This window comes from Lepidochelys kempii, chromosome 25 (genome assembly GCF_965140265.1).
Source record: "Lepidochelys kempii isolate rLepKem1 chromosome 25, rLepKem1.hap2, whole genome shotgun sequence".
Lineage (NCBI taxonomy): Eukaryota > Metazoa > Chordata > Testudines > Cheloniidae > Lepidochelys > Lepidochelys kempii.
This window is the reverse complement of record NC_133280.1, coordinates 17,233,738-17,253,658: the sequence shown is the minus strand read 5'-3', so window position 1 is coordinate 17,253,658 and position 19,921 is coordinate 17,233,738. Positions and strand designations below refer to the sequence as shown.

Sequence of the window (19,921 nt, the reverse complement as noted above, 5' to 3'; positions counted from 1 at the left end):
TATTTACAGAAAACATGTTTTCTTAATGTCTTCCTGTGCTAAAATATATATATTTAAATCTCATAAAAATGAATAGTTCTAGCAAAGTTTTATTAGAGGAAGTTTTAAATATTTTCAGTTAGTTATTAAGAAAACATCTGAACCTCTATACAACAAATTAGAGAAAAGCCAAACTTTAAATATTTCTTTGAAGTCTTTTAAAATAAGAATTAAAGCTCCTCCTTCTTCAGAGTTATCCTGTTTGATTTATCCTTTCCAGATTCTTTTGGCTTTTCTACCTTCTTGTTAAACCTTTCCTTAAAACGCTTTTCTTCTTTTGCCCTTTCCCTTTTCTTTTCTTCTTCAGTCTGTTTTATGTTCATTTTCTTTTCAGGGTCCTGAAGAAATAATGAAAAGGTCAGTTCACAGTAAATATCATTTTGGGTCCAGTTCTGCCAGCTCTCTGTGTACTGAATTTACACTGAAGTCAATAGGAGGGAGTTTGCCAATAGAGGAATTGCAAGGGCCTTTATTTAGAATTGGCATCTAAACTTACTTACAGAATCATCTTTCCAAACTACGCACATAGATTATACTTTAGCAGCAAATGGTTGTTGAACTATTGGTTGACGTCTTAAAATGGAAGATCTGCTACAAGAATACAGGGGGTCAGATTCTGTCCCTGGCCCCTATACAGCCCTCCAGCAGCAACAGGGGCTTCAACAGCCAGAGGGAAAACTGTCCCCAGGGCAGAAGTTGCATAGGGCTGACATGCTCTATGCTGCCACCATAGCGGGCATGCTGGAAGCAGGAATAAATGTGTGGAGGAGTGACTGTAGTGTTCAGCATTATGGCTTTTCTAGGCTGCAGAGCAATCCATTTGCAGCCATAGGGAGGCTGATGTAAGGATGCACTGGCCACGGGAGGTGGCAGAATCTGGACATTTATTCCAGAAATAACAAACCTTAAATTATTAATAACTTAGGGATAAAATCTGACCTCAGTACAACCCTATAAAAGTCAATGGGATTGCAGGAGTTTACATGAATAATCTAATTATTATTTTGTAATTATTGAATCATAGATTACATGCCTGGCACTATTCTAAAAAAAAATATCCAAGTAAGTTCCTTGGGGCTTTAAGCAACCTTTGTGGTCTCTTGACCCTAGGCTGCTCCAAGGGCCAGAGAGGCTCCTAGCAACAAACTATTGGTGTTACTTTATTGCAGCAATGCTGTCTTGATTATCTGCAGCACTATGTGCTCTGTGACCCTTTCCCCAGCATATTCACTTCACCAGGGCTTTTGAGGGGGTCCACAGGAGGCACCCTTATGGCTGTCTTCCACAGTGTCTGCAGCAGGGGAATCCTTGCCTTGACTAGATACAGAGATTTTTAGGACCCCTTTGTACTATTCCAGCCCTTTTACCTGCAAAAAGGGGCCTGGGTGGGAGGAACAGCTCATCCATTACCTTTGTTTCACCCCAGGTGTCGTCTCCAAAGTCTTCTGCATATTGTTCATCATCTGTGATCAAGAAGTTATCAAAAATTGTTCCAGCTCTCACCTGCAATGGAAAACAAAATCACATTTTTATTTATGTTCCCTATTCATAATTTTAATTTCATTCCTTTTTATTGGTTGTTACTTAATCAGGATGATATTACTGAATATTTTCCTGTACTCAGGGCCCCCCATGTATTCCTCAAAGTCGCTGCAGAATTTGCTAAGGAATTCACCCTTGTTACAGAATCCAAAACCTTGTCTTCACTTGTTTAAACAAAATTTGTTGGTTTAGACAGCAATTCTATTTAGAGCTGGCAAGCGATTAAAAAAAATCAATCAAGATTAACAGCGTGATTAGTCGCGATTAAACAACAATAGAATACCATTTATTTTAAATATTTTTGGATGTTTACTACATTTTCAAATATATTAATTTCAATTACAACACAGAATACAAAGTGTATAGTGCTCACTTAATTTTTTTATTACAAATATTTGTACTGTAAAAAACCAAAAAATTAATTTACCTCATACAAGTACTGTAGTGCAATCTCTTTATCATGAAAGTTGAACTTACAAATGTAGAATTATGTACAAAAAAACTGCATTAAAAAGTAACACAATGTAAAACTTTAGAGCCTACAAGTCCATTCAGTCCTACTTCTTGATCAGCCAATCATTCAGACAAACAAGGTTGGTTACAATTTGCAGGACATAATACTGCTTGCTTCTTGTTTATGTCACCTGAAAGTGAGAACAGGCGTTCACATGGCACTGTTGTAGCTGGCGTTGCAAGATATTTACGTGCCAGATCTGCTAAAGATTCATATGTCCCTTCATGCTTCAACCACCTTTCCAGAGGACATGCTTCCATGCTGATGATGGGTTCTGCTTGATAACGATCCAAAGTAGTGCAGACTGACGCATGTTCATTTTCATCAAGTCAGATACCACCAGCAGAAGGTTCATTTTCTTTTTTGGTGGTTTGGGTTCTGTAGTTTCCCCATCAGAGTGTTCTCTTTTAAGACTTCTAAAAGCATACGCCACACCTCGTCCCTCTCAGATTTTGGACTGCACTTCAGATTCTTAAGCCTTGGGTCAAGTACTGTAGCTATTTTTAGAAATCTCACATTGATACCTTCATTGCATTTTGTCAAATCTGCTGTGAAAGTGTTTTTAAAGTGATCATGTGCTGCGTCATCATCCAAGGCTGCTATAACATGAAATATATCCAGGATGTGGGTAAAACAGAGCAGGAGACATACAATTCCTCCCCCAAGGAGTACAGTCACAAATTTAATTTATCCATTTTTTTTAAAACAAACATCATCAGCACGTCCTCTGGAATGGTGGCTGAAGCATGAAGGAGCATACGAATGTTTAGCATATCTGGCATGTAAATACCTTGCAATGCCAGCTACAAAAGTGCCATGCGAATGCCTGTTCTCACTTTCAGGTGACATGGTAAATAAGAAGCTGGCAGCAGTATCTCACATCAATGTAAACAAACTTGTCTGTCTTAGTGATTGACAGAATAAGAAGTAGAACTGAGTGGACTTGTAGGATCTAAAGTTTTACACTGTTTTGTTTTTGAGTGCAGTTATGTAACCAAAAAAAATCTGCATTTGTAAGTTACACTTTCATGATAAAGAGATTGCACTTCAGTACTTGTATGAGGTGAATTGCAAAATAGTTCATTTTGATTATCATTTTTACAGTGCATATATTTGTAATGAAAAATATAAAGTGAGCACTGTGCACTTTGTATTCTGTGTTGTAATTGAAAATAATATTGAAAATGTAGAAAAACATTCAAAAATATTTAATACATTTCAATTGGTATTCTAAGGTTATAAGTGTGATTAATTGTGATTAATTTGAGTTAATTGCATGAGTTAACTGTGATTGACAGCCCTAATTCTATTACTTGACTTGTCCACAATAGCTTAAGCCATGTTCAAGCATAGTTGTTAAAGTGGATTAATTATACCGTCTATGTAGAAGAGGTCCTCCTTGCTCCTGCCCTCCCCCTCTAGACTTTGCTTCTCAAATCTTTTGTATATGAATATCCTAATTTTCAAATGTACATTGCAAATAGAGCACATGCAGCTTCTACTGTGTTCAGCAGGAATTGAGGTTGCTTAATACCTCTGAAAATCAGGGCAATAATTTATACACCTCACCTATCTTTGTTGTTTATCCTTCTCTTCTCCCTGCACTGTTTACATTAACTTTTTTTAAATGAATATAGTAAACAAAAAAAGCCTATATATTGTTTCTGCCTTGACATCTGTATAAAAAAGGTACTATATTCAATCAATTTTTTTTTAAATCAGACAATCTACTTAGAAAAAGTTCTCATATACAAAAATGACTTGGCTGAGACGGTGCAGTCACTGAAATACATAGTATAGCTATATAAATAAACAAACTCAATTATGTTAAAATGCTTCCACTCTGTCTTTCTCTTAATCAGTTTAAAATAACTTGTAGATCTGGTATTATACTTGTATAAAAATTAAATGAAGTGAATAAACAGCTGAGAAACAGAATGCTTAAAGTTAACTCAGACAAAAATGTTTTTAAGCAATGTCATGAACTGATAGCAAACTATCACTTTGATAGAGGTGAAAAAAACACCCAGAAAATCAGAACAAGTACTTTGGATTGTGTAAGGCAAGGGGCTCAGTGATCAGTAGGAATTCCAATGGAAATTATATTTCAGGGGTGGCTGAACTGCAGTTTGCGAGACCTATGTGGCTCTTTTACAGTTAAAGTGCAGCTTGCGGAGATCTACCCCTTCCTCTCCCCCTACCAGACAGGGTGGGGCGGAAGGGCCCTCAGGGCGTCTGTCTTGCTGTGGGGTGGTGGGGCTAGGAGCTTCTTCCCAATGGGGAGGGGCGTCTCAGGGCTTCAGCCCTGTGGGAGATGCCTGCCAGGGCTTAAGACCCCACTCCCCAAAGGGCTAAAGCCCTTAGGCCCACCACCCCACTGCAGGGCAGAAGCCCCGAGTCCTGGTAAACACATCCGATTCTCGAACTTCTGAAGATTATCGTATGCAGCTCAGAGGGTCAGTAAGTTTGGCCACCCCTGTTGTATTTAAAAGAATGGAGCTCTTGAATAAAATATTGAACTGTTTTTAACAAAAATATTCTGATTTCTTTTACCACTATCTATAGGTTTAAAAGATATTTGTGACCAACTATGCTCCCAGGCTAAAACCAAGTTATAAATCCTCAAAATTAGTTTTAATACAAAAAGCTTAATAAAACTTTTGCTTGGTGAATGTGTAAACACATACTTCATAAGTGTTTATAAAATTATAAATTGAGAAGAACAGTTTATGTCCCTCATTTGTTAGTACATCTGGAGATAATTATGATTTAAACAAATGGCTAAAAATACCTATTGAAATGAGGGCATGTTGAAAATATAGGCATGATCTAACTCCCAACTCACTAGATGATGTGTATATGCAAGGGCAGAACATACTGTTGCATAGTTAAGGATAGGAAGCTCTTTCATTTCCAGTTTCTGTAATAATTAAAAACAACTCACCTGCCAAAGGTCTAGTCCAATGATGCTAATGTTTTCATAGCTATAGATATTGAAGTCTGGTGAGTAGTTTGGGTTTTCAATCTGTGGACAGGGCCAAACTCCTTTATAATTTGGGTTATCAATCTTCCTTGGTTTCCATTCACCCTGTAACAAACCACATGTTCTGAATATTATCACCAAAAGAATAGTCAACTGGAACATGTTATGCATAAATAGAATGATTTATACTCTGTATAATGGATTCTTGATCAGAGGAGGTTGCCATTCTCCATTTGTTGCATTATCCCAATCTTCAGGTTTCTCAGCAGTAGTATCCAGAATGTATTCAGGTTCATCCCAATCCTTTAAAAATATCCAGAGGATAAAGGAAGTAAAATTATCTGGGCTTTATATTCGTACCATGAGGCAAGATGCCATATTGGTTCCCCAACCAATTCAGCTGTGAAAGATTTTTTTTATCATATAATTTTAATAAACAGATCTTTTCAGGAAAAGGAAACCCTCACATACTGACCAATTCAGTATGTATCAAGGTGCTCTTTGCATAATCTGGACAAAAAGGGAAAACTAGAAAATGAATATTAAAATTTATATTTAGAACCTTGATTTATTGTTAAAGCTTGGGGTGGCCTAGTGTAGTGTTAGGCAATGCCAAATCAGAGATTTGGATTCAATCTCTTGTCCTGGTCATTTGTGTCCTGAATTGTCAGAAGTTGGGCTTGCTGGAAGGGGCTTTTGATTAAATCCTAACCTCATTATGCATGTTTACCCAATCAGAACCTATGAAGATTGCTCATATAAGCAGGCTAACAGAGGGTTAATTGTTTGGGGCTGTAATTAACATGATAAGGCAACTCACTGTAGGTCTAATCCAAAACACATTAAAGGCAATCTGATCCTCTCCTCATATAAGCAACCCTCATCATCTTGTCATGTAATTTTTCAAATGACAAGAAAATTTCAGTTACTAATATAGTGTATATATCTAAGGAATGGATGGGGCACTTTCTGTTAGCCTTGATAACAGGCCAACTTTGGTACAGAGATGTGCAGCAGTGGAGCTGGGTATCTCCAAATTTAGGGTCCTTGCAAAGCACTTCTGAGTTAAATAATCGTATTTTCATGACATGCAGCTGCTATGCACAGAGAACACCTTGGCCCAGAGAAGTTTCTCCAGGTTCAATTTCACTGTGTACTGGAAGTAGCTCTACCTGATGATATGAATAATAGTAACAAATCTGTGTTCAATTATAATGAAATAATTAGATATTTCTGACATTTATGTGCTTCCTCAAAAATGCAGGACAGAGGAATATTCAGGAAAAAGAAACCACCTCAGGCTTGACATCATTGGGATCAGCAATTTGGGGTACATCATCCCAATCCTTGGGTTTCTTTGCTGTAGGATCATTTATTTTCCTTGGTGGCAAGAAATCCCAATCATCTTCTAAGGTGCCGGATTCAAGTATTTCATTATCAATTTTTACTTCATAAGTCTGATCTGGTCTTAAAATCAGTGTATACAAATGAGTGAATCCATCAACCTATAAATTTTAAAGAAAGGAAGTTAACTGTTTTCTGAGCCATTTAGAAGTATCACTAAAACATGTAGGTTTTAGAACCAGTTTTGCATCAGAATCACACTACTGCAGAAAATCCATTATAAACAGGCTCAAACAAAAAAAATTCGCAAGGACTTTTATACTGGCTAAACATGAAAAGTTATTTATACAAAAAGCAATCTACTTTGCCAGCAATCTTGTATGTTTCCTCTGCTATTTTTGAACATATATATGTTTGAATAACAGCTTTCTCCCTTTTTAGCCATTTTCTCATGCTTAGACTTGCAGTAAAGACATAACACTTTGTGAATGGCATCTTAAATCTTGCCTTTGAAATGCCTGTCGTCATAAATTTGGCATTAAGAGTTGTTTGCAGGATTATGCAAGATAAAAAAGTTTAAGTCAAATATGTCTGATCATTTTGAAAAAGCAGCAAGAGAAAAAGGTAACTGAGTCTACATTTTAAATGTGAAACATCTGAACTTTTTCCCCTTTGTGAAAGTCTCTGTCTTGACTCTAAACTAAATGGCATGAAGGGGCAGGAGGGAAAGCTTTGAACTGTTACTGACTTACTCTTCTGTGTGGCAGTCAGAGCAGCATTGATGGAGTCCAAAGTAAGCACTGTCTATCCCGGCTTGGCCATAGGAAGAGTTATAATATAGAGAGCATAAGGTGGATAGTGATGGAAAGGGTATATAAAACAACCACAATCCAAAAATACCTTACTAATTTATGACAGGTTTCAGAGTAACAGCCGTGTTAGTCTGTATTCGCAAAAGGAAAAGGAGTACTTGTGGCACCTTAGAGACTAGCCAATTTATTTGAGCATGAGCTTTCGTGAGCTACAGTTCACTTCATCGGATGCATACCGTGGAAATTGCAGAAGATATTATATACACACAGAGAATATGAAACAATACCTCCTCCCACCCCACTGTCCTGCTGGTAATAGCTTATCTAAAGTGATCATCAAGTTGGACCATTTCCAGCACAAATCCAGGTTTTCTCACCCTCCGCCCCCCCCCCCCCCCCCAATTCACTCTCCTGCTGGTAATAGCCCATCCAAAGTGACAACTCTCTTCACAATGTGCATTATAATCAAGGTGGGCCATTTCCTGCACAAATCCAGGTTCTCTCACCCCCCCCCCCCTTCCCGGGACACACACACACAAACTCACTCTCCTGCTGGCAATAGCTCATCCAAACTGACCACTCTCCAAGTTTAAATCCAAGTATAACCAGAACGTCTGGGGGGGGGGGGGGGAGGGGGTAGGAAAAAACAAGGGGAAATAGGCTACCTTGCATAATGACTTAGCCACTCCCAGTCTCTATTTAAGCCTAAATTAATAGTATCCAATTTGCAAATGAATTCCAATTTCCACGGTATGCATTCGATGAAGTGAGCTGTAGCTCACAAAAGCTCATGCTCAAATAAATTGGTTAGTCTCTAAGGTGCCACAAGTACTCCTTTTCTTTTTACTAATTTATATCCCAGACAAAAACAAAGATGTACTTTCAACCTTAGCTCTTATCAGTAAGTTAAGGGTGAAAAACATTACAGGGATGTTGTAACTATACCAAAAGAAAGCATTACAAATCCAGGAAATTCAGTTAAGGTTACACTTAGAAATTCAAACGTTAAACTAAGAAATGCACAATATAAGGTTCTAAAGCAACCTGAAGTCTGCCCTGTAGTGATGCCATGTGATAACCATACAACAAGAGTAAATCATTTTAATGTTTGTAGTCCAAAATTAGATTAAATTAATTTTTTTAAGACTTTAGATTTTTTTTTCCCTCCCAATATAAAAGTCAGTGGTTCTCAATCTTTCCAGACTACTGTACCCCTTTCAGGAGTCTGATTTGTCCTGCATACCCCAAGTTTCACCTCACTTAAAAGCTACAGGGGGCCCTGCGAAGCTAAAATACATGCTTCAGCCTCCGCTGGAGCTTGGGTTGAAGAATATAATTTAGCTTTGCAGGGCTGCCTGTGGCATTGCCCTGCTTGCCACCCCCTAATGCCAGCCCTGCACTTGCAACCCCCCTAAGCCCCATCCTATGACCCTGCTGGGGAGGGGGGTCACAATCCCCCAGGTTGCGAAACATTGATCTAGATGAGTTGGTGTACCCCTTGGAAGACCTCTGTGTACTCCCAGGGGTAAGTGCACCTGTCATAAATATAAAGGGAAGGGTAAACACCTTTAAAATCCCTCCTGGCCAGAGGAAAAACCCTTTCGCCTGTAAAGGGTTAAGAAGCTAGGGTAACCTCGCTGGCACCTGACCAAAATGACCAATGAGGAGACAAGATCCTTTCAAAAGCTGGAAGGGGGAAGAAACAAAGGCTCTCTCCGTCTGTGTGATGCTTTTGCAGGTTCAGAACAGGAATGGAGTCTTAGAACTTAGTAAGTAATCTAGCGAGATATGCGTTAGAGAGAACAGGAATCTACATTCCATTCAGCACAGCTTATTTTCTCAGTCATTTAAAGAAAACAGAATCTAACGCATATCTCGCTAGATTACTTGCTAAGTTCTAAGACTCCATTCCTGTTCTGAACCAGCAAAAGCATCACACAGACAGAGAGAGCCTTTGTTTCTCTCCCCTTCCAGCTTTTGAATGGATCTTGTCTCCTCATTGGTCATTGTGGTCAGGTGCCAGCGAGGTTATCCTAGCTTCTTAACCCTTTACAGGCTAAAGGGTTTTTCCTCTGGCCAGGAGGGATTTTAAAGGTGTTTACCCTTCCCTTTATATTCATGACAGCACACCTGGTTGAGACCCACTGATATAAGTGATGTAAGCTTGGAGGAGCATATGCTGTATTTTTCAAACACAAGAATGAGGTTGAAGCCCTGCTTTAAATGCAAAATGGAACTCAAACTTAACTAAAGGAGTACCTGTGGCACCTTAGAGACTAACCAATTAATTTGAGCATAAGCTTTCGTGAGCTACAGCTGTAGCTCACGAAAGCTTATGCTCAAATTAATTGGTTAGTCTCTAAGGTGCCACAAGTACTCCTTTTCTTTTTGCGAATACAGACTAACACGGCTGTTACTCTGAAACTTAACTACTGAGTTGTAACTAGTGCCTCCATAATGTGTTTAATATGACAGATCTTTAAATTATTATTTAGTGAGAGTGCCTCTTTAAAGTTATCTAAATGCAGCTATTAGGTGAATTTTAACATAACTAATTTCAGGAATTTCAACAAACTTTTATATTCTAGCATTTACCTTGCATCGGATTCGTTTCTTCATTGGATAAGGTTTACTCTTATAATTTAAAATAACATGGACTTTCTTTGTTTCAGATCCACAAATATCTGGTCCTACAAAAAATTTCATACTGTCTATTCTTAACTTCTTTATACATACACAGTTTGCTTATCTCATGTCTTTTTTTTTTTTTTTTTAATGCCAGTAGACAGCCCTCAATTCCACATGCCGCTGGATGGATTCCCATTTTTGCTTGCATTGCTTCTCTTCCAATCTCTAGACCTGCCTCAAAATTATATTCTGATTTTACTAACCAAACACTGTTTTAGGGTTTGATTCTCCTGCAGTCCTAATACAGGCAAAAAATCATATAGAAATCCACTACCAACCGCAGTTACCCATGGCCTATATCATAATACATATTTATAGAACTATCTGTGTGACAGACTGGCTATTCATCTGATAAGTCTTTGGACTAAAGCTTACTCTGAGATACACAAGTCCAATTCCCAATTAATGGGAGTTACATGTGAATATATGAGGTGTAGCGGGATGGACACCCGCTCCTGCCCTGAAGGGCTTGAAATCAGCCCTGGGAGAGGGCTTAGGCTGTAAGCTGGCTGCTGCTAGGGAAAGCAGCAACCCTCAGCTGATTGGGGAAACAGCCACAGCTATGGCCATGCCCCAATCAGGGACCAGCCGGCCTTTATAAGAGGGCAGTGGGCCAGGAGGCCACAGTCTGTCTGTCTGTCGAGAGGGAAGGGCCTGACTGCTGGGAGCTGAGCAGGGTACCTAAAGTGGAGCAGGGCTAGGGAAATGCCAGAGGAACTGGAGAGCTCTGGCCCGAGAAACCCCCAGGCTGCAGGCCTTGATGAAGGCTTAGGAAAAGGGTACTGGGGTTTCAGAGGGCAGCCCAAGGGTAGGCCGAAGCAGCAGCTCTAGACCCTCCTTGCCGATGATGAGTGGCAAGTATACTGCAGTCTGCCCCAGGGAGCAGGGGCTAGATGGTGACTGACAGTAGCAAAGACTGAGGTGAGGTGGGGATAGAGAGTGGGGATTCCCTGGGGGGGGGACCCAGATCTGTGGAGGTACTGCCAGGGGGCAGCATCCCGGTGTGGAAGGGGCACCGGGGTCTGGGAGGGACTTGGGGCCTAGTGGCAAGTGGGACACCAACCTGCAGAGGGCACTCCGGAGGCTGGAAACGCTAATTCCCTGGACAACCAGCAGGAGGTGCCGCAGGGGTGAATCCCACCCTGTCACATGAGGGCAAATTTTGGACCATCATTGGGATTACCAAAAGCCCTATGATGAAATAATCTTACTGGACATTTGGTTTAATTCTAAAAACACTCATTTGTGTCCCTTAATCAGTTAAGAATGTTAAATCATTTCTAATTTCAATTTGTATTTTGACAATTTATGCTTAAAAATATCTGAACCACAGAGGTGCTGAATTGCTGACCAGTCACAGGATTTTAATCTTATTAGGGAAGTCTTGTATTAAATCTTTTGCTGTACCAGTTCTAGATCTGTCTTTGAAGAACTGTGCAGCTATTGTGACAATATTTTAGCAATGCACATGTAACTAAACTCACCAAACATAATGTAATACTGTGAATCTCCACTCATATTTTTCTGATCCAAGTTTGAAGAAAAGATCTTAACATATCCACCACCACAATCTATCTTCTGCTCATGTTTTACTGTGTACTGAATGACCAGAGATCTTCCTTTATTGCTAAACGGTTTAAATCGTGATGAAATGGCATAAAATTTAGAATTTTCACTAGTTTGCAGACCTATAAAGACATTAATATTTGCATATGGTAACACAATACTTATGTTTTGTTTTCATCTGCTATTAATAAAATAAGTTTTAATTACATTAGAATAAGAATGCAGGACCTCTCTTAAGGCAAATAAATTAACATTGATTTAAAAAAAACTATCAACTGGATGTTTGCAAAAAACTCATGGATTCAGCTTTCTTCATTTAAATTGAAAGTAGGGAACAAGTCCTCCTGTCATTTACACTGTTATACATTTGGAGTAATTCTGTGGCACTAAACTTACTTTGGCTTTACAACAGTGTAATCAACAGTAGAATTTAGCCTTATCATATTCCTCGCCAAACTAATGCTAGACGTACTAAAATCAGCCAATTTTAAACATTGACAAAACATCACATGCAAAAAAATGACCTAACCAGACAGTTTTAAATGAAATCACAAAAAACAGTTAGCACTTAATATATGTGAATTAATAATTTGTGTAAAAAAAACCAAACAGCAAAACATGTTTTTAATTTGTATCATAAGTGATCCATAAACATGAGAAAATCTTTGAGGGGGGTAAACAAATGGGGGGGAGAAGGGTGATCCAGTGGACATAGTGTACTTGGACTTTCAGAAAGCCATTGACAAGGTCCCTCCCTCACCAAAGGCTCTTAAGCAAACTAAAAAAAGAAAAGGAGGACTTGTGGCACCTTAGAGACTAACAAATTTATTTGAGCATAAGCTTTCGTGAGCTACAGCTCACTTCATCAGATGCATTCAGTGGAAAAAGCAAATTAAGTAGTCATGAGATAAGAGGGAAGGTTCTCTCATTGAAAAGTGGTAAATAGCAGGGTCCCCCCCAGGGATCTGAACTGGGACCACTGCTGTTCAATGTATTCGTAAGTGATCTGGAGAAAGGGGCAAACAGTGAGGTGGCAAAATTTGCAGACGATACAAAATGACTCGAGAGTTAGGTCCAAAGCTGACTGTGAAGAATTAGAGAGGAATCTCACAAAACTGGTTGACTAGGCCACAAAATGGCAGATGAAATTCAATGTTGATAAATGGAAAGTAATGCACATGGAGAAAAAAATAATCCTAACTGTACAGTACATACAAAATGATGGGGTCTAAATTAGCTGTTACCACTGAAGAAAGAGAGATCATGGAGTCATTGTGGATTGTTTGCTGACAACGGCTCAACATGCAGCGGCCGTCGAAAAAGCTAACTGACTATTAGGAACCATTAGAAAAGAGATAGAAAATATCAATCTTATATCTTAACACCACTAATCTAGATATTAAAAAAAATTCATGGTATGCCTACACCTTGAATACTGTATGTGCAGTTTTGGTCACCCAATCTCAAAAAAGATATTTGAATTGGAAAAAGTAAAAGAATAGCAACAAAAATGCTTAGGGGTATGGAACAGCTTCCATATGAGGAGAGATTAAAAAAGACTGGGACTGTTTATCTTAGAAAAGAGATGACAAAGGAGGGATGTGATAGAGGTCTATAAAGTCACAAATGGTATGGAAAAAGTGAATAAGGAAGTGTTTACTCCTTCCCATAACACAAGAACCAGGGGTCACCCTATTAAATTAATAGGCAACAGGTTTAAAACAAACAAGGAAGTACTGCTTCACACAATGCAGAGTCAACCTGTGGAACTCAATGTCCGTGGATGTTGTGAAGGCCAAAACTATAACTGGGTTCAAAAAAGAATTAGGTAAATTCATGGAAGATAGGTACATTAATGGCAATTAGCCAAGATGATCAGGGATACACCACCATATTTTGGTGTTCCTAGGGTGACCAGATGTCCCAATTTTGGGGGGTTGCTTTTTTTTTTTTAAATATAGGCGCCTATTACCCGCCCCACCTCCTGTCCTGATTTTTTTTTACACTGGCTATCTGGTCACCCTAGGTGTTCCTAAACCTGTGAGTGCCAGACAGAGGATGGATCATTCAATAAATTGTCCTGTTCATTCCCTCTGAAGCATCTGGCACCGTCCACGGTCAGAAAACATGATACTGGGCTAGGTGGACCCTTGTTCTGATCCAGTATGGCCATTCTTATGTTTTCCTTCTATGGTACCTATCTTAGATGTTTCTGTCATTCTAGTATGTAAGCACTTTATGGATTTCACGTAAGCCTTATAATGGCTTATATGCAACTCCTCAGTTTTATTTATGAGCTCTCTAAATGTGCTGAGAATGCACGTGGGTTTATATTACTTATTTTTATATATTTATATTACCAGAAGACCTACATACCCTAGTCATGGACCAGGACCCCATTGTGCTAGGTGCTATATAAACACAGAGCAAAAAAGATGGTCCATGCCCCAAAAAGCTTACAATCTAAATCTAAGAGGAGAGACAACAGATGGCCACAAACAGAGGAATACAAGGAGACAATATTCGTCAGCATGATAGGCAGTGGTATCAGCACACCAGCAGCCTAACCATTGTCAAGTTTTTTGTAGGCATCACTGGGTTGAGTTCAGGATCCTGACGCAGGGAAGAAAGGTAAGCAGCAGGATACGGACCCTGGACTTCAGGAAAGCAGACTTCGACTCCTTCAGGGAACGGATGGCCAGGATCCCCTGGGGGACTAATATGAAGGGGAAAGGAGTCCAGGAGAGCTGGCTGTATTTCAAGGAATCCCTGTTGAGGTTACAGGGACAAACCATCCCAATGAGTCGAAAGAATAGTAAATATGGCAGGCGACCAGCTTGGCTTAATGGTGAAATCCTAGCGGATCTTAAACATAAAAAAGAAGCTTACAAGAAGTGGAAGGTTGGACATATGACCAGGGAAGAGTATAAAAATATTGCTCGGGCATGTAGGAATGATATCAGGAGGGCCAAATCGCACCTGGAGCTGCAGCTAGCAAGAGATGTCAAGAGTAACAAGAAGGGTTTCTTCAGGTATGCTGGCAACAAGAAGAAAGCCAAGGAAAGTGTGGGCCCCTTACTGAATGAGGGAGGCAACCTAGTGACAGAGGATGTGGAAAAAGCTAATGTACTCAATGCTTTTTTTGCCTCTGTCTTCACTAACAAGGTCAGCTCCCAGACTGCTGCGCTGGGCATCACAAAATGGGGAAGAGATGGCCAGCCCTCTGTGGAGATAGAGGTGGTTAGGGACTATTTAGAAAAGCTGGACGTGCACAAGTCCATGGGGCTGGACGAGTTGCATCCGAGAGTGCTGAAGGAATTGGCGGCTATGATTGCAGAGCCATTGGCCATTATCTTTGAAAACTCGTGGCGAACGGGGGAAGTCCCGGATGACTGGAAAAAGGCTAATGTAGTGCCAATCTTTAAAAAAGGGAAGAAGGAGGATCCTGGGAACTACAGGCCAGTCAGCCTCACCTCAGTCCCTGGAAAAATCATGGAGCAGGTCCTCAAAGAATCAATCCTGAAGCACTTGCATGAGAGGAAAGTGATCAGGAACAGCCAGCATGGATTCACCAAGGGAAGGTCATGCCTGACTAATCTAATCGCCTTTTATGATGAGATTACTGGTTCTGTGGATGAAGGGAAAGCAGTGGATGTATTGTTTCTTGACTTTAGCAAAGCTTTTGACACGGTCTCCCACAGTATTCTTGTCAGCAAGTTAAGGAAGTATGGGCTGGATGAATGCACTATAAGGTGGGTAGAAAGCTGGCTAGATTGTCGGGCTCAACGGGTAGTGATCAATGGCTCCATGTCTAGTTGGCAGCCGGTATCAAGTGGAGTGCCCCAAGGGTCGGTCCTGGGGCCGGTTTTGTTCAATATCTTCATAAATGATCTGGAGGATGGTGTAGATTGCACTCTTAGCAAATTTGCGGATGATACTAAACTGGGAGGAGTGGTAGATACGCTGGAGGGGAGGGATAGGATACAGAAGGACCTAGACAAATTGGAGGATTGGGCCAAAAGAAATCTGATGAGGTTCAATAAGGATAAGTGCAGGGTCCTGCACTTAGGACGGAAGAATCCAATGCACCGCTACAGATTAGGGGCCGAATGGCTAGGCAGCAGTTCTGCGGAAAAGGACCTAGGGGTGACAGTGGATGAGAAGCTGGATATGAGTCAGCAGTGTGCCCTTGTTGCCAAGAAGGCCAATGGCATTTTGGGATGTATAAGTAGGGGCATAGCGAGCAGATCGAGGGACGTGATCGTCCCCCTCTATTCGACATTGGTGAGGCCTCATCTGGAGTACTGTGTCCAGTTTTGGGCCCCACACTACAAGAAGGATGTGGATAAATTGGAGAGAGTCCAGCGAAGGGCAACAAAAATGATTAGGGGTCTAGAACACATGACTTATGAGGAGAGGCTGAGGGAGCTGGGATTGTTTAGTCTGCAGAAGAGAAGAATGAGGGGGGATTTGATAGCTGCTTTCAACTACCTGAAAGGGGGTTCCAAAGAGGATGGCTCTAGACTGTTCTCAATGGTAGCAGATGACAGAACGAGGAGTAATGGTCTCAAGTTGCAGTGGGGGAGGTTTAGATTGGATATTAGGAAAAACTTTTTCACTATGAGGGTGGTGAAACACTGGAATGCGTTACCTAGGGAGGTGGTAGAATATCTTTCCTTAGAGGTTTTTAAGGTCAGGCTTGAAAAAGCCCTGGCTGGGATGATTTAACTGGGAATTGGTCCTGCTTCGAGCAGGGAGTTGGACTAGATGACCTTCTGGGGTCCCTTCCAACCCTGATATTCTATGATTTGATCACAGCAAAGGAGAGTTTTGAGGAGGGTTTTTAAAGTGGATAATGAGGTGGCTTTGCAGATGTTTATACAAGTACTTCTCAAGCGTGAGGGGGAGCATGGGATAAAACCCCAATGTGCTTATTTAAAAATTTAACAAGTTGGTGATGAAGGTTGCCATCATGGGCCAATCAGAAGTGAGAGTCAACAGCTTGATAGTGAATGAGATGATAGGTAGAGCTGATACAGAATATGCAGGGCCTGAAAAGTTAAAATAAGCAACTTATATTTGATGTGACTGAGATGGGGAGCCAGTGGAGGGTTGACATGATCAAAACAATGGGGTAAATAACATTATCTTTATTGCAGCTTTCTGAATGGAGATGAGCAGGGCAACACTGCATTTGTTAAGGAAATTGCAGTAATCAAGACGCAAGATGAGAGCTTAGACAAGAGTTTTAGCTGTGTGGATGTATCTTAGCTATATTATGCAGAAAAAAATCAGTAAGATTTAGCTTGGATGTGAAGACCTACAGAGACATCCATACAGAAGATGATCTCCAGGCTAGGGGCCCGAGTGAGTGACAGACAGGATATTGTCACCATCCACAGTGATCAAGAAAGGAGATAGAAGGAATGGCATGGATGAAAGATTAGGAGCTTTGCTTTAGCCATGTTGAGCTTGATCTGATATCTAGACATCAACAAGGAAATGTCAGAGAAACAGATTGAGATTTTAGTTTGTACAGGAGATAAAGATGGAGTAGAGAAGTAGATCTGAGAGTCACCAGATGGAGTTGAATTTATGTTTGCAGATAAGATTACTCAAAGATCAGGTGTAGAGGGAGAAGTGAAGGAGACCAAGGGCAGAGCCCTCTGGAAACCCCGCATAAAGTTGGAAGGTGAATGAGGAGAATCATCTGAAGGACACAATGAATAAAGAGATTAGAGAGGTAGGAAGAGAACCAGGAGAAGACAGTCATGGAAGCCAAGGGAGGACAAGATTTCAAGAACAACATGTCAATTATTAACAACGTATGCAGTCCTAATAACACATTTTAAATGAAATGCACAAACCTTTATCTCTGACTGCATCTCCATAAAACTTTCCAGCTGTTAGTCTAAATTTCCCATAATTGGATTTATATTGAGAATTTATCCATCTGTCTTGCCATTTAACTGTTAAATGATATTAAATATTAGTAATCTGATACCAATAGAAACATTTAGGCCACTAAATAAATTAAAACGACACAGACAAGGTCTCTCAAATTTTAAAACTTTTTGAAACATACTTTTATATACAAAAACTCCTCAGAAGTTTGAAAATGAAATCTGTTCCGTTACTCATTATTACCTTTTGTTATAGAGTAAATGAATCAGAATTATAGGCCTGGAAGGGACCTCAGGTGGTCATCTAATCCAGTCCCCTGCACTCGTGGCAGAAGAGTAATGGACTGTTCACACTAACTTTTTTTTAAAGCATTTATTTCAGGGGAAGAAAGGTGAAACTACTTATAAAGAATTGAGTGAAATTTCTAAAGCAAAAAAAGTGGGGGCAAATCTTGATAGGCCCCAACTATCAAGGGATAAAAGTGTCTTCAGCAACTTCTCAAAGGGCCAGAAGTGACAGATCTGGTCTTCCAGTGAAGTGGATCTGAACTGAACAAAGCAGAACACGATGAGGTGTATTCAAGACAGGAGGCTGCTTAATAGGGTGGTGTGGAACACAAGTTTGCTGCCTCTAATCTGCAGCCAGTACATCCTGTACAATAACCGCTTCAGACTCAGTGTGCTGAGAAGGGCTGAACTAAGTTACCTATTTATTCAGGACCTCTCTGAGTCCCAGACTCTTCCCATATTCCCTAGGGATCACTCCTTTCTAAAAACTTCTCCCCAACCTGGGATTCTCCGTTCACCCAGCAGGAATTGCACCCCCAACTCTCATGGCCTTAGAAATTCCTCAACCCTTTAATTAGGGTTGGCAGGTGTCCAGTTTTTGAGCGGAATGCCTGGTCAAAAAGGGACCCTGGCAGCTCTGGTCAGCACTGCTGACCAGGCCGCTAAAAGTCCAGTCAGCAGTGCAGCGGGGCTAAGGCAGGCTCCCTGCCTGCCCTGGCTCCACAGAGTTCCCGGAAGTGGCCGGCATGTCCCTGCGGCCCTTAGGTGAAGGGGCGATCATAGGCGCTGACTCTGTGGGTGCTCTGGGGCTGGAGCACCCACAGGGAAAAATTAGTGGGTGCTCTGCATCCTCCCCTGAGCGTGCTGCATCCCTGCTCCTCCACCTACATCCCAAAGCTTGCTGCGGCCAAACAGCTGTAGCAAGCTCTGGGAGGGAGGGGGGAGGAGCGCAAACATGGCGCGCTCAGGAGAGGAGGCAGGGAAGAGGTTGGGCCGGGGCAGAGATGGAATAGAAGTCAGCACTTATGGGGGCGATCAGGGAAGCTCCGTGCACTGCCCCCACCCTGTGTACTGGCTCCCCACCTCCCATTGGCTGGGAATCCCGGCCAATGGAAGCTGCAGGGGTGGCACCTACAGGCACGGGCAGCACACACCATGCAGAGCCTCCCACTTGCCCCATGCCTAGGAATCAGACATGCCATCCGCTTCTGGGGGCAGCGCAGAGCCAGGGCAGGCAGGGAGCCTGCCTTAGCCCCACTACTCCGCCGACTGGGAGGCACCTGAGGTAAGCACTGTGTGGCTGGAGCCCAAACCCCCACCCCACCCCTGGCCCAGATTGGAACCCCCTCCCCAAGCCCAGCCCTGAGCCCACTCCCACACACCAAACCCCTTGGCCCCAGCCCAGAGACCCCTCCTGCCCCCCTAATCCCTGGCTCCACACCAGAGTCTACACCCCCAGCCAGAGCCCTCATCCTCTCCTGCACCCCAACCCCCTGCCCCAGTCTGAAGCCCCCTCACGCACACCTAACCCCTCATTTCTAGCCCCACACCGGAGCCCTCACTCCCTCCCACACCAGCCCCAGCCCAGTGAAAGTGAGTGAGGATAGGGGAGAGTGGGTGATGGACAGGGGGAATGGAGTGAGGTGGAGGGTGGGGCCTCAGAGGTGAGGCAGGGCAAAGGTGTTCAGTTTTGTGTGATTAGAAAGTTGGCAACCCCACCCTTAATCGCTCTCGGAAATTCCCTTTCCCCTCAGGACTCGCATACCACAGTGAGCTGGGGGGCGTCAATGGGCACTTTCCCACTGCCCCTACCCCACCCAGGTTCATCGCCACCTATCAACCCAACCTCTTGGACACACTCCCCTTTCCTCAGAGAACTCCCCCAGGCTCGCCCCATCCTCTCGCCGATCTCCACCGGACTCCCTCCTGGGTCACCTCCATCCATAAACTGCTCCCGGAAATACACGACGGCGTGGGCAGCGCTGAGCGCTGCCCAGAAGAGCAGGGCGAGGCCCAAGGGCCCCATTTCTCGGCCGATCCCGCTTTCCCCCCCGCAGGGAAGCCGTCTTCGCCCGAGCAGCCCGGGAACCACAGTAACCGAACCAAACGCCGTCGCCAGCTAATCTGCCGGTGCTCGCCCGCCCGCCCGACCTCCCTCGCGCCTCAGGCCGAAGTCACAGTTGATTGGTCCTTGCCCTCGCGCCAGTTTGGCGCTGTTTGATTCGTATTCTCGCGCCTCCTG

The 19,921-nt window shown here is 42.1% G+C and overlaps 1 protein-coding gene across 1 annotated transcript; it reads right to left on the bottom strand.

Annotated features, from left to right (window-relative positions):
• Positions 1–209: 209 nt before the first annotated feature.
• Positions 210–19,802, bottom strand: CALR3 (calreticulin 3). Its single transcript, XM_073324578.1, has 9 exons — positions 19,615–19,802; positions 17,356–17,457; positions 11,407–11,610; positions 9,830–9,924; positions 6,374–6,583; positions 5,268–5,381; positions 5,040–5,183; positions 1,450–1,542; positions 210–377 (listed from the first exon to the last, which is right to left on the bottom strand). The coding sequence occupies exons 1-9, from the start codon at positions 19,703–19,705 to the stop codon at positions 210–212; spliced, it is 1,221 nt and encodes a 406-aa protein (XP_073180679.1). The 5' UTR covers positions 19,706–19,802.
• Between the last annotated feature and the right edge of the window lie 119 nt (positions 19,803–19,921).

What these genes read in the sequence shown, in the direction of transcription:
- CALR3 (XM_073324578.1), bottom strand. Translation starts at nt 19,705, where the DNA reads ATGGGGCCCTTGGGCCTCGCCCTGCTCTTCTGGGCAGCGCTCAGCGCT. An exon ending in AGAAACGAATCCGATGCAAG is followed by an intron (nt 6,584 to 9,829) that starts GTAAATGCTAGA and finishes TAAAATTTATAG; the next exon opens with GTTGATGGATTCACTCATTT. An exon ending in ACACCTGGGGTGAAACAAAG is followed by an intron (nt 378 to 1,449) that starts GTAATGGATGAG and finishes TTATTTCTTCAG; the next exon opens with GACCCTGAAAAGAAAATGAA.